Source organism: Gloeophyllum trabeum, assembly GCF_000344685.1.
Source record: "Gloeophyllum trabeum ATCC 11539 unplaced genomic scaffold GLOTRscaffold_00007, whole genome shotgun sequence".
Taxonomy (NCBI): Eukaryota; Fungi; Basidiomycota; class Agaricomycetes; order Gloeophyllales; family Gloeophyllaceae; genus Gloeophyllum; species Gloeophyllum trabeum.
Window position 1 is genome coordinate 424,324 of NW_006920416.1, and position 13,275 is coordinate 437,598.

The window sequence follows — 13,275 nt, forward strand, 5'->3', positions numbered from 1 at the left end:
TAAGGAATAAATACCAGGAGCAAGCAAGTAGGTCAGCTAAAGCTCGGGGCAAGCCACAGATCTGGGTGCCGAGTGGACTGTGATGCCGCGGTTGGGACTGTGAATTTCCCGACCCGAACCTAGCTGAGGAGGGGGTCGATTTTGGCGCGCGCCCGCGCCAAATCGCGTCACGACGCGATTTCCGCTGGCGAAATTCACAGTCCATAGCCTTGGCATTTACAGTCCCTCGGGTAGATATCTGGTTACCTCACCCGCGCGTTTGTAGGGTTCCCGAGCGCCTGATGTGCTTCTTTGACCCTCAAATATTACTAACAATAGCATAGATTATATTTGCAAGTATATACAATATTTGAAGCACGGGAGGCGTGTATCTGGCCCTCCAGCAGGCCGGGATGGACGGGGAATGGAGAGGCCGGGGTCCCAAATGGCGTGGGAACTGGGACTGTAATGGACTGTGGCTCCCCCGCCACAGGACCGTAGATCTCACGGAAGAAGTACTAATTCCTCATGTGATGATCCATTAATATGCAACGCTGGTTGGCTACTGTCAACCTAACGGCGTCCGAACGACTGCGAAATGTTAGTCAGTCCGCTTTCGTGGTTGGCCGGCATCGTGACGAGCAACAGCCAGCCATGGCCACTTAGAGAACAGTATGAGGTCGAGACCAGTAAGATTCATTCTAGTCACAATATTGGACAGGACTAGATGTGCCATTCTTGTGCGCTTCAAACATTTCTAGATGGGAGGACGAGAACACCGAGCTTTATCCATGCAACGTTCTCTACGAGACCCGGGGTTACGCGCCTGCAGCTCAGTCCCTTGAAGTAATCCAAGCAAGCGTGTACCGTTATCCGTACTCCACCTCTCTTTACAACAACTACGTGAAGGTTAGGGTTACTCGAGACGCATCTGTCGAAACGGCAGTCTAGTTCCTGAACGAGCGCGGTCAGTCCACGCCGGCGCGAACAGTGTTGGCCCCGTGCCACTCTCACTCCACCTCTGCCGGGTCGCTGCGGCGTTGCCACCGTCTATTGCGCCTGTATGTCGACGGGGCTTCGCTGACATTTCACGCGATTATGCGTGACTTACGATGATAATGCGATCAAGGCGCACGACGGGAACCATACCCCGAAGTCTCGTTCACGCCACTGGCAAGCTGCGGAAGTCGGGGTGTTCCACAGCCCTGCTATCCCTTCCAATGACGGGTGGTGTTTCACGGGTACGCTATGTAACTCAGGATCACCTGCTGATGCTGCAGCTGGAGCTCAGTTGTACCTGGTAGGCTGCAGCAACTTAGCGTCACGTACATACAAGCTCGGCGCACGCACCCCTACACGACCCGCATCAATCCTCAGGCCTCGGGACTTGTGCAATCCTGCGTGCATCTAGATCCTGATCCCGATCTAGACTGCGTCACGACTCACCGAGGGCAGTTAAAAGGCGTAGCAGATGGCTCGTTGCCTCCTCACCGCCTGCTGGATACTTCCTACAGTTTACGAGACACATCGCGATCGCCATGAAGTTCACCTTTGCTACTGCTCTCGCCGGCGCGCTCGCCACGCTCGCCGCTGCTGCAACCAAGCCTGTCTTCGTTGACACCCCGTAAGGCCCTTCCAGGTCGACTTGTCGGAAGCACTCACGTCCTCTAGGGTTTCGCTTGTTCGATGCGAGATCAGCACGTTCCACTGGGGTGGCGGAGTCCGTGAGTATCCACGATCGTGTCATTCGAACCGATGATATGACTTTTATGTTCGCAGCTCCTTACTTCGTGGTATGTAGACTTCTGCGCCGATATTGGCGGGCTTAGACGACTAATGTACCTCACCTTGCTCTTTGGTATTCGATATCCCTTTCGAATAGAGGTAAGCAACTCATGTCTTCCAGACATACCGGTTATTCAACTTGATGCCCGTTCGCAGGGTCCTTGACGCGATCAACAATACCGCAGTCGGCGAGTTCGGCAATACGGAAGAAGACGGTGCTGAATGGCTTGTCGTCGCCCCAGTCGGTATGTCGTTCTGGCTGCGCCCATCCGCGTATGCCGCTGATTGATCTCCGTCGTATGACAGGCGATCCGCTCTACCTGGAAGTCAGGGACTCTGACGGCCACTTAGCCGTCTCTGCCCAGGTCAGGGTCCAGCCTGGAGGTAAGGACTCCCTCCCTGGAGCTTCATGTCTATATTGATTGTTGTGTATATCCGTGCAGACCACGAGTGCTAAACAGATTTCGTCGAACGGATGAGGTAGTTTTATCGCCGCGCTGAACCTTTGCCAACTGGTTTACGGACCTTCTGTACTCGCAGATGTATATCAGAGATAATTCAGAAAGTTCAGCCTCGTTTGAGTTTCATAATCTCCCGCAGTTTACTCTGGTAGACAGCGACCAACATCTGTCAAGTAGAGCGAGTCCGCGTTTGGAAGTGTTTAGGGCAACAAATGTACCAATTTACCAATTGACCGGATGGATCGCGACAAACTATGCATGTAACCGGATGGGAAATCCTTACGTTAGCAATGCCCTAAAGCGGAAACGACCCATGCGGTCCGGGTCAAAGTGGCTTCTGGACCGGCACCACTAGGCCTACAACAGGCTTGCACTGACCTTTCTTACGTCCTGCTTTACTTGCGTTTCCCTTGCTGCTGGCCTTCTGAGTTAAAAGGTGAAGGATATTGGCGAGAGCATTTGGATTCTTAGCAGTGCATTCCAGGTGCGTGTCTGGAGAGGACGCCTGCTCACTGTGTGTACTGATCTTTGTTGTACAGTTCGTTCTGCACAAGTGGACTGGCGTATGGCGATGGTGCAGAGACTACACTCGGAATTCATTAGACCTATGGCGCTCGACAGCGGGCAGAGCGACAGTTCAGCTCTCGACTTGGTGCACAATGCCTACCGCAAGCTCGAGCACGAGGAGCTCGTCCTTTTCCTCAAAGTACGTTCATTACCGACGACGGGGAGCGACTCCGAACTGGCTTCACGGCTAGCGCACTACGACATCCACACATTTAATATCCCCGAGTTGTACATTAGCCCAAGGACTAGCCCGAACCCAACGCTGAAGAGCGTTAGCAGAGCAAGCTTCCATGCATCCCCACCCTCGCCGCCTGACTCTGTATCCCTTCCCCCTTCGTTACATTACCCGCAAAAGTCTGTGAAAGCACGACAGCAGATCATGGCCCCCGACCTCCCGGTAGAGTTGATCGCAGAGATCATGGACCGCCTGGGCGACTGGGAGCTGTGCAAGGCAGTCGGCGTGCCCACCTCTTTACCGCGGCCCCTCTCCTGGGCACGGGCGTCATCCACCGACGAGGCCATGCTCACAGGCTACCTCCCTTTAATCCGGTCGGTCGACCCCGGCGCGAACCCGCCCACCAAGGTCGGCGCCAGCCTCGCCGTGCGCTTCGGGTATGTCCATGTCCTGGCCTACTTCTTCCTGCATCATCGAGACATCTTCCTGGAGGTGTTCTGTCCGCACAAGACGATTCCCACCATCGCGTCGAATAGCGGGCGCACGGCGGTTTTGTCGTGGTTAAAACACACTTTGGATGCGAACCCAGATTTACCGCGGCTGCAGCCGAAAGTGATTGCGGAGTGTATTGATGGAGCGTCCCGGCACGGCCAGGTCGTTTCCCTAGATTGGTGGCTGCAGTACTCCGATCTCGCCCAAGAACCTATAGCGCACCCAGTTCCATTCGAGTACACTGAATACGCCTTGGAGTTCGCCTCTGCGAAGAACCACTTGTCGGTCCTCCAGTGGTGGAAAACACACCACCTCTCTCCGCCGCACCTCTCTCTAAAACCCGGTCGTTCCCTCGACTTCGCCTCCACAGCAGGCAACATCGATGTGCTTAACTGGTGGGCGACGTCGTCATTAGAATTCAAGTACGATAAATCTGCGATGTACCTCGCGAGCTGTCACGGCAAGGTCGACGTGCTCAAGTGGTGGCTGCAGAGCGGGCTGCGGCTGCAGTACGACGGGGAGGTCCTTGTCGGCGCGACGAAGCACAACCGGCCAGAGGTGCTCGAGTGGTGGGACAAGAGCGGGCTGGAGGTGCAGTACCGGATGTGTGACGTGGAAGAGGCGCTCGAAGATGCGATTGGGGGTGGCGAGCAGGCGAGGGAGTGGTGGAGGCGGAAAGGTGTTGACTTCAATACGACGGATAAGGAGTGGACGCAACTGAGGAATCTCAACTGATCGTTCTGCTTGCCGCGTTGGTCTGTTTTTTCTCCCTTGTCCGCCCTGGTTGACTGATGTAATGATTACTTGTAGATTTTGTATCTGTATTATAGTTGTCCTCGTCCATCGGCTATCGTGCATCTCGCTCAGTACTGTACTATCTTTGCTCGATAGTAATGTGAAAACCGTTATTTTCGCCCTATTGATGCTGTGCTGACCACGCGAAGAAGCTGATAGCTATTCTCAGTCTGCCGTGCCCATTTCATGCCGATCAAATGATGACATTTCTATCTTTACAGCTATCTCGGAATATGTGCGTAACGAAAAATATAGCGTCAGTACCTGGGTCAGATGCACGGAAGCGCACGGTCCTCTCCCGTACTTGATAAGCCGGGAGCCTAGCACCGTGACTACTCAAGGACAGTATGGCAGACTCCGTCCTCCAGAATCTCACTGCGAGGAATTTATTCGATTTACGAGGAGTGATCGCTGTGGTGACTGGTGGTGCGACGGTGAGTTGAAGGTCCCATACAGACGCTTTGGTTTAACGAAGGCGACTACAGGGTATCGGGCTCATGATAAGCACTACGCTTATGGCTAATGGGGCGACGGTGTATACAGTTGGCCCGAAGCAGGAGGAGCTTGACAAGTACGCCGACATCCTTACTCGTATAAACAACATAGAGGATTTTCTGTCTGATAATGTGGCTCCAGCGTGGCCAAGCTCTGGAATGACGGAGCTGGCAAAAATCCGAATATGGGGCGTATGCATGGTATAGCTGGAGATGTGCGGCTGAAGGTATGTCCTGCGGTACAAATATAGAAGTTGAGATGTCGACGGTGGTCCCAAGTCCGAAGCGAAACGTTTAGCTGAGGAAGTAGCCAAACGGGAGGAGCACATTACAGTCCTCTTCAATAATGCGGGGTGTGTAGCAACAGCTCGTTTTTGCTGCTCTGTATGACATGACTACTTCCCAGCATAGTTCAAGGGTCCACGACCCGCCCTAAAGCGGGGGCAACAGCAGCCGACTTCGTCTCAGCGTACTTCGACCATGTGACGGAGGAGGACTTCGATAATACCTTGCGGACGAACACCTTTGGTCCTTACTGGCTGAGCTTCGCCTTCCTCCCTTTGCTGGAGAAGTGGAAGAGCCCAGAGAATCAGTTCTCGCAGAGATTCGTACCGCAGATTATCATGACGAGCAGCCAGACTGGGTGGACAAAAGTGAGCTATTAGTAGTGGGCCTTTAGTCTTCGACTAACGTAGCCCACGTAGGACGTAGTCCTGGCCCTTCAGTCGTTCCCTTACCACTTCTCGAAGGCTGCAATCGGCGCAGCCACGGCGTCCCTCGCTCACGAGCTCTTGCCTCTTGGTATCCGCGTCAATGGCATTGCTCCAGGTGAGCGTCACCGTCAAGATTTCCGTTCTTCAATAAACTCGCATTGTTGCTGTCGATAGGCCCCTTCCAGACAGCTGTAAGGATGCTTCTCCGCTTGTAAACGATGCAGCTTGATGGAGAAAGGTCTTCGCAGCTAAGTTCCCCAGGGACCTTAAATGAGCTAGGTATTCCCATCCGTCCGCCAGCGCATGGCTGGGAAGGATTCCAGATTCCATGCGGCGTATCCAACGCTCCTAGCAGAGACATCGGTACTGTCATACTTATGCTCGTCGCCAATTGGTTCATCAGTGGTAAGTCCAATGTTTCCTCCCCGTCGACACTCTACTCTAGTTCTGACAATGAAGTAGGAGAGACAGTCTTAGTTGATGGCGGAGTGCGTTATCCTCTCCGCGATTTACAAGCAATTCTAATTGTTGTGGTGCAGACTTTACTGAAGCATCCTTCGTCGTGGTGACGCACCGTTGTCTTACGGATCCGGAATGGCAGACCCGAAAGACGTGAGCGAGACGCGAAGATATGGGTCAAGCTTCATCATTCATAACCGGGGCTCCTTTATACCACTTTCAAGTTGTCTGCGAATTAGTCTGCAATGGTTACTACATCATTCCTTCATCATAAGGTACGAAACTGTCATGTCTGGTAACGGGGATCCTTTGTCGATGGTTGTCAATGGATGCACTCCAATCGATCCTAGGCTTCCCTTGGGGAGGGGGGAGTGTAAGTAAACCTCTCACTACGTGTCTCAATCCGGCAGTTGTGAAAGCGCACGCTGTTCGAACGAGGCTCCTTTTTGATCAGACAATGAAGCACCATATGTAACGACAGAATGATAGACATCGACAAATTGATAGCTAGGCTGCTTCAATGGGCTCGAAAGAGAGAAGACATATCTGATCCTTGGGCCTCGATACTATGATTTGATCGGATATCTCCATGCTGGCTGTCATGTCCGGGGCAACTTTCGTTTTGTACGCGGAATAGACTTCCTTCAGCAACATCTTCATCTCCAGCACAGCCAAGCTAACACTCCGTCAGCGCGGGTACACAACAGACGAAGATGATGGCATACTTCTTCCCGATGCAGCCTCTGCCTCCCGCTGCAAAAGCGAAGAAAAGTCTATTCCTCTCCGCTTTACCTTCCTCGTCAAGCCATCTTTCAGGAATGAAAGCCTCGGGATCGGGGAATGTGGCGGTGTCGAACCGGTGCAATGTCCAAGGTTGGGAGCTCACGATAGTACCCCCGGGAAGGAAGTACCCCTCGAGTACTCTTCCATCGTCCGGGACGACTCTTGGAAACGACATAGGCGCCGGGCCATAGACGCGCAAGCCTTCCTGTACGACTGCATCCAGGTAGGGCAAGTCATCGATAGGGGCACTAGTGCTCTCCAGAAGTTCGGCACGGAGTCGTTGCTGGATCGAGGCCGATTCAGGGAGGGAAAGATGCCACATCAAGAAACACAGGGCATCCCCGGTGGTGTCTATGCCTGCAATGAGTTGATCCATTATCTCAGACGCTATCTCCAGGGGAGGTATAGCCTCCTTCATGTTCTGGTATTTGAAGAGAATAGTAGACTCGTCCACGCCGGACTTCGTGCATGTCCTTCGTACATGATCCAACACATAGCCGGACTGTGGACCTTTTTTGGGTCGGAACGCCTTAACCCAGATATCGAAAAGCTTGTAGAGCCGCGGAAAGTAGACTTCAGTGTAGCGCTCTATCGAGAGTAAGATTCACTGCGCGTTTATAAATAAGTCTCCCCCGATGGTACCTTTGATCGTATCATGATAACAGAGTTCTTCCACCTGTCTCATGTCCTCGCCGCCGTCAATAGAATGCGTGCCGTAGGGGTGGAAGAGGTAATGCGTGACTGAATCAAGTGCGTAGGCGTGCAAGTAGCGCTGCACAGGCTCCTGTGAGTCATAAGCCAGAGAGTCCATAAGACAGACGTACATAAACATCGACGCTATTCCGCACGGCTGTTAGATGGGCCATCTTGGACACGAATGCCCGTGAATGTTCCTCGACGATAGCTAATATCTGTGGTTGAGTAACCCATGTCTTCGTGAATCGGTCAGCAATCCTCTTGCGCCGTTCTGCGTGCTACACGAGAGGTGTTTTCGTGAGGTAAATCGCCCTAGATTGACCAGCCGACACACCTCCGCCCTGTAGATTGACGAGAACATATTCCTGTACCGCCGAAGTCCGATATCAAGCGCCTAATATGACCTAGGGACATTGGTAGACTCACATTTGTCCGTCGAAATGCGCGAACAGGTGGTAGAATCGAGGCTTCTCGTATCCACTGCCGCCGACAGAGTAGATCTGTTTGGCCGCCTCCGCAGTGGCGAAAGCGACCTCATTAGGCCCCAGCCGAATTACAGGCCCGTGAAGCTTGTGAAGTCCGTGAACATACAATCGACGATTGGCTGTGAATTCATTATACATAAGCTGCAGGCTGGTGACTCGGGAGATGAAGGGCCCAGGTAAATGCCTCAGCGGAGAGAAGAACAGGCGGTAGCACAACACATAGATGATGCGCAGTAAGCATACCGACAACACTGCTATGGCCAACATGGTGGTCAACGATGAAAGGAGGATATCTGTGAGGGAGGATCCCGATGTCTTCTTGGGTCGTCAACCATGGTAGCGTGACCTTATCTCCACCACCAGAAGGGGAGCCTGATAATCCGACGGAGTTCCAAGGATGTTTTTAGCCATCTTCAACTCTATACGCCACGGTTGAGCGATGCCCGACCAAAGAACGGAGATGGAGAATGACGTCGCTCACAGACAACGTTGAAGACCATAGTAAACTGTGAAGGAATAGCGCTACCACGGTCGTTCGTATAAGCTTCAACGTACCGCGTCTTGCCAACAGAGAGAAGTGTCGTGCCGACCTCTTATCGGACCGCGGTCATTCGACGGGCGTATTAGCTTTGTTGAGGTGGGTGCATGCAAGGTAGGCGCCTCAATGTGAGAATACACCGGTCCAGATTCTTCGGCGTTTACTGAGTTCACACGAAAATGAAGGTTCTACCTCAACCGACAGCAATCGGAGGCCATGACATACTGCTGTCTGTACGTACCTCATGAGGGTCGGAGTTAGCGAAGAATCGGAGTGAAGATAGAGACACGGGACTACCAGCAATCGTGTGTGACTCACTTCGGTATGCCAGAAAACTCGGCCAGCCCACAGATCTCCTTCCCTTATGACAATAGACCGGTATTTATGGCCATGGTTTGCCATGAAACACGTAAATTCAATCGACACCGCTCGATCCACTAATCCTATAAACTATGCTACATTACGCGCAACTTGCGAGAGTCAAAGTAGGACATCAGCTTAAATGTCCCAAGAAGCAGCTGGACGGCACCCACATACTAAAGATACAACGTGGTGAACCTGAAAGGAGCAGACCGTCTTGGATACTCCGTCGACGCCGCTAAACCGGCGCACCCTGATCAGGTAGTCGCTCTATGGCGTACCGCCGGCGGACGATGTACATCAGAGGTACACCAGGAACTTTTCTAATCCGTCGTCTGAGCTCCCGATCGCATGTTGCCACAATGTAGCATCTGTGAGCGGTGACGCGCTGAACTATGCAGTCATCAGCGTAGGTGCCGGCATGGGAGCATGGTATGCGTTCAAACCGCGGATCTCGAGCCACTCTGAAATGATGCAGGGAACACGATGAGCAGCCTGGATGATCAGCTACGAGGAAGTGCATTTACCGAAGCGCGACCCGATATCGATGACCCAGTTTCTCCAACTCCGCCATCACACAGTCCGTAACACAAGGTATGCCTTCCAAATAGAGGGTATTCAGTACCAGTCCAGCTACGTGCTCGGTGCACATACATTTGGCGTAGAGACAGTCCATCATTCCGCTAATGAGCTCCAGTTTATTTTGCAGGCTAAAGTTGATGAAGTTGGTATCAATGAGCACTCGATACGGAGGTACGAGAGCAGAGTTGTGAGCCAGGAACATCGAAGAGGCCACTTGCTCACTGTCCGCAGAAGAGAAGGGTCTCGTCAGTGGGCGATGGAGGACGTTCACGAAGTATAGCGTACACTCGACGGGTGGCCTTTTCCTTCTCCTCCTTCTCTTTTTGTTTCTGCTTCAGCTGGTTCTCCTTTCTGTTCGCCGGCACATGTGTCAACACGACCACCTTCATGTACTCCCAGCAGCCCGAGACTTACAATCTAATATCGTTAGGGTTCAGAAGTCGCTTGACCTGGGCGAACTTTCGCGTCTTTTTTGCCTTCCCCTGTTTTCCAAATCCGTCAAACCTGCCTGAGTATCCGTTTGAGCGGAGAACATACCATAGTGATAGGAATCGAGAAACGAGGATGTTGTCGAAGGATGGCCGGCTAGACACTGAACTGTGGCGGGTCAAATTTGGGTATGCTGACCTAAGATATTCTCGTCACCCAGAGAGTGCCGGCACTTGCCGTTGTGGCACCTGTAGGCTCGAACAAGCTTGCCTCCTCAGCTATGACTCGGAACCTGTGTCTGGCAGGTATCGACACAGCACGCGTTCCACCCGCGCCCAATAACTCTCCTCGACAAATAAAATTCATATTTTTCTCTTTCCTCCTATGCGGTCGTTGCGCGTGCGTTAGGTAGACTGGACACGAGTCTACAGTGTTTGCAAGGTTACTGCGCGAAACCCTGCCTCGCAAATATATAATTTCTTGACGGAATATTGCGATCTCATTCATCTCCTATTTTCCCCTCCGCACCCATGCGCATTGCCCATTCTCAACGAATTCGGTGGAAAAGAGAAAGAACTCGACGCCACACTTTATTTCTTACGGATGTTTACTATCTTCCACAGTCTTTTGGTCATGAGAATAGCGGGCGAGTTTAGCTCAGCTCTTGGGGATGTTTGAACCAGAACTTAGCCGCCTTAGCGCAGAAGTTTTGACATGACCAGGTAATCATCGACGCGCTAGAACAGCTGACACGTCCGTAATTAACCCGCAATACTGTAGTCCATTTCCCGGTGGTGGAGTATCGTCCCGGGCAGCCCGAGCCAGGCCCAAGCAGATCCACTGAAAACCTGAGCTCCGTTCGCGTTAAGTTGCGACTACCACGTACTGAGCTATATAAACTGAACGAAGTAAAACGTACCAGAATTGTAGGCGACGTGAAGGTATCGCACCACCCGTCAGTTGTAAGGCTTGCATCGAGATCGAATCCCCTGAAGCGAGGCATGAGAGAGATCTGGCGCTCTCAACGCAGATCCAGCCCACGGCCCACTGATGGACAATTGTACCGATGGCAGACTGACTCCAATGAGTAGTAGTATGAGCGGCGGAGGCATTACGAGGGAAGCTGGCACAGAGAGCACTTTTCTTGGCTTGACAAGTAAGGCAGAAAGTGAGATAGCGAGACCGAGACTTCCTACGTCCGCTCGAAGATAAGGGGAGGCCTTCCTTCATCCACTTGACTTGGCCAATGCTAGTCTAGAAGCAGCGCTCATATGGAACGTTCGCTCCTACTCCCACTGCCATAAATCTCCACTGGCTGTCTGAGACGCCAGGCCTTCCGCATGCAGCAGAAGACCTTACCTCAGACAGTCAGTGAGAACGTGGGTGGATACCGTTGGCAGCGCTCCAAAGCAGCGGGCTTGGTCCTTCATGCCCTGTATCCACTTGCCATGGTAAATTCCGCAGGAGAAGAGGGCGCACGCCCCAGCCTCCTCCTCAGTTGAGTTCTCATTGCCACGAGAGTTTGAGAAGAGGGGCGCCAGAAGGTCTTGGCCGAGTGCCGGTCGAGATTAAAATGCCAGGAAAACGAAGCTTAGGAATGGTATGAGAGGAAGTCAAAACGTGTCTGTGATTTATGTAGTACGTAGCTTGCGAATTTCGCTGTTCACGGACTGAGCTTCTGCATTGCTAGTCCCCCAGAGGCGTTGTATCCCAAGACCCTTGTGGGTTAACTAAAAGAGGGTCTCTTTGCGCTCCTTCCTGGATTTCCGCGACAGAACCTCTGGAGACTCTGGGAAGCACAATAACAAAATCGACGTCACCCATTAGCCTGGAGACATGAACTGAACCCGCTGGACACCACGTACCCTAAGAAATCATGCACATACGTAGGGCGCTTGCATGTGGAGTCACCAGCAAAGCCAATCAGAAGGTACGCGGTTCAGGGTATTTTTTACCTACCCACAGACTTCTGTGAAAATACGTACATACACGTCGAACTGCTACCGCGACGAGGGAGTGGTTCGAGATCCCGGACGCGGCAGACGCCTCGGGACCGAGGGCCCATTAATAGAGAGCTCCTTCATGGTGTTGTGTCGCACACCGGCGAGCCAATTATAGAGTGACAGAACCTCCTTTCAAAGACGAAGTACTGGTGTTTTCGCTGTCGTTTGGCAGATACGGAAATTTGCTAGATGGAAGTGCGAGTTGTCTGCCACGGTACTGTCGTATCGGATTCCGAGACATGAGAGTTCGCGGGTTGTGTCGATGAAGATGCTCGTCACTAGAAACGTCGGGAATGCGTTCCAGTCTTCTGTCTCAGCGTTTAGAGATCTAGTGCCGAGCGACACACAGCAGTCCTCTGAGAACGAGTCTTATAATAAGAACGGCGCTGCGGTAGCGCTGAGGCACGACCTTTATCCTAGAGCGTGGGCGCGTCGTGATAGGACGACAAAGGGGGGCTGAACCTAGCCGAACTGGAGCGAGATATCAGTTCGGCCTGCCGTGTGTCGCCGATGATGTCTCAAGGACTCGTCGACTTCTGGCAGGAATCGCTACGTGCCAGTGACCTCCCTTCAGCCGTTCTGAACGCACTCGTGACAAAGGAAAAGAGAATCAGCAAGGATGCCGGAAACGTGAACGTAGCCCATGAGACTCCAGAAATTGTCCTTGGAAGGATTGAGTCCGACGGACACGTTCATCCAGTACTACAAGGTCAGGGAAGTGGTGTCAGCAGCCTGAGGACACGATGGATTCGAACATACCGAGACCTGAAATAATTTGTCTTGATCCTGTATCAAAACGCGAGACATTTCCGCATTATTGACGTCCATCTGTGATCAAGGGATAACACAAAGCCTGACGTGCACGTACGACAATGGGACACGCGACATCGCAACATATGCCATTTCCCCAAAACTTTGCGTTCCGGATGATTGCCTGAGGAAGACGCCCAAAAGCGTTTCCGGACTCACTAGCGAGGTGTCTGTGCACGGGATGGCGCCCAGGGACACATCCATCTCCACGATTTGCAAGGAAATGAAGGTGCTGTGCATGACACGCACGGAGTCAGGGCACGGGCCCGTCTCCGTGACTGGTGCAAGCCAATCTCCGAGACTGTCTGTGCACTTGGAATAGCTTACTGGCAGGCGGTGCTGCAGCGGAGGACTGGGTACTTCCGAACGCCGGAGACTACGCGGACTACAGGGACCAGTTTGTCCAATCATTGATGGTCCTTCGGAGACTCTGTGGCATCATGCGTACGGAAGATCTGAAGATGGACATATACTTAACGCTAGCGTTACCGCTGCCGGGGGACGCTCCATAATTGCGAAAAAAGAATATGTATCTGCTCTATTATCCTGTTCTCATGACGAAGGCTCTCCTTTACAGGTATATCCGCCCTGTCCCATGTATCCACGCAGCCAAGCACTACTGGTGTTGTGGTCTCAAAGTCAGTCTCGGGTGCAAGCCTCGGCCGGATC

At 52.6% G+C, this 13,275-nt stretch overlaps 6 protein-coding genes across 6 annotated transcripts; 4 read left to right on the top strand and 2 right to left on the bottom strand.

Annotated features, from left to right (window-relative positions):
• Positions 1–1,517: 1,517 nt before the first annotated feature.
• On the top strand, positions 1,518–2,221 carry GLOTRDRAFT_129354 (uncharacterized protein; the record flags this gene model as incomplete). Its single annotated transcript, XM_007868039.1, has 6 exons — positions 1,518–1,603; positions 1,651–1,703; positions 1,759–1,772; positions 1,886–2,009; positions 2,071–2,148; positions 2,208–2,221. The coding sequence occupies 6 exons, from the start codon at positions 1,518–1,520 to the stop codon at positions 2,219–2,221; spliced, it is 369 nt and encodes a 122-aa protein (XP_007866230.1).
• Positions 2,222–2,588: 367 nt separating this feature from the next.
• On the top strand, positions 2,589–4,194 carry GLOTRDRAFT_138762 (uncharacterized protein; the record flags this gene model as incomplete). The annotated part of the gene is made up of 2 exons (XM_007868040.1): positions 2,589–2,709; positions 2,765–4,194. Exon 2 carries the CDS (start codon positions 2,791–2,793, stop codon positions 4,192–4,194), a length of 1,404 nt encoding a protein of 467 aa, XP_007866231.1. The 5' UTR covers positions 2,589–2,709; positions 2,765–2,790.
• Positions 4,195–4,601: 407 nt separating this feature from the next.
• On the top strand, positions 4,602–6,030 carry GLOTRDRAFT_129356 (NAD P-binding protein; the record flags this gene model as incomplete). Its single annotated transcript, XM_007868041.1, has 10 exons — positions 4,602–4,688; positions 4,740–4,825; positions 4,891–4,975; positions 5,028–5,101; positions 5,155–5,401; positions 5,453–5,576; positions 5,636–5,652; positions 5,710–5,866; positions 5,924–5,949; positions 6,001–6,030. The coding sequence occupies 10 exons, from the start codon at positions 4,602–4,604 to the stop codon at positions 6,028–6,030; spliced, it is 933 nt and encodes a 310-aa protein (XP_007866232.1).
• A 397-nt stretch (positions 6,031–6,427) lies between these two features.
• GLOTRDRAFT_129357 (cytochrome P450) lies at positions 6,428–8,151 on the bottom strand (the record flags this gene model as incomplete). Its single annotated transcript, XM_007868042.1, has 6 exons — positions 6,428–6,596; positions 6,646–7,291; positions 7,346–7,475; positions 7,528–7,677; positions 7,734–7,764; positions 7,826–8,151. The coding sequence occupies 6 exons, from the start codon at positions 8,149–8,151 to the stop codon at positions 6,428–6,430; spliced, it is 1,452 nt and encodes a 483-aa protein (XP_007866233.1).
• A 629-nt stretch (positions 8,152–8,780) lies between these two features.
• On the bottom strand, positions 8,781–9,930 carry GLOTRDRAFT_76364 (Fcf1-domain-containing protein). Its single transcript, XM_007868043.1, has 7 exons — positions 9,902–9,930; positions 9,779–9,846; positions 9,650–9,715; positions 9,437–9,585; positions 9,310–9,382; positions 8,956–9,246; positions 8,781–8,892 (listed from the first exon to the last, which is right to left on the bottom strand). The coding sequence occupies exons 1-6, from the start codon at positions 9,902–9,904 to the stop codon at positions 9,021–9,023; spliced, it is 585 nt and encodes a 194-aa protein (XP_007866234.1). The 5' UTR covers positions 9,905–9,930; the 3' UTR covers positions 8,781–8,892; positions 8,956–9,020.
• Positions 9,931–12,309: 2,379 nt separating this feature from the next.
• GLOTRDRAFT_93620 (uncharacterized protein) lies at positions 12,310–13,118 on the top strand (the record flags this gene model as incomplete). The annotated part of the gene is given in 3 exon segments (XM_007868044.1): positions 12,310–12,505; positions 12,636–12,909; positions 12,929–13,118. 3 exon segments carry the CDS (start codon positions 12,310–12,312, stop codon positions 13,116–13,118), a joined length of 660 nt encoding a protein of 219 aa, XP_007866235.1.
• Between the last annotated feature and the right edge of the window lie 157 nt (positions 13,119–13,275).

Coding starts and splice junctions, on each gene's coding strand:
- GLOTRDRAFT_76364 (XM_007868043.1), bottom strand. Junction 9,586..9,649: donor GAAAAGGCCACCCGTCGAGT/GTACGCTATACT, acceptor TTCTGCGGACAG/TGAGCAAGTGGCCTCTTCGA. Junction 9,247..9,309: donor CGATATCGGGTCGCGCTTCG/GTAAATGCACTT, acceptor GCATCATTTCAG/AGTGGCTCGAGATCCGCGGT.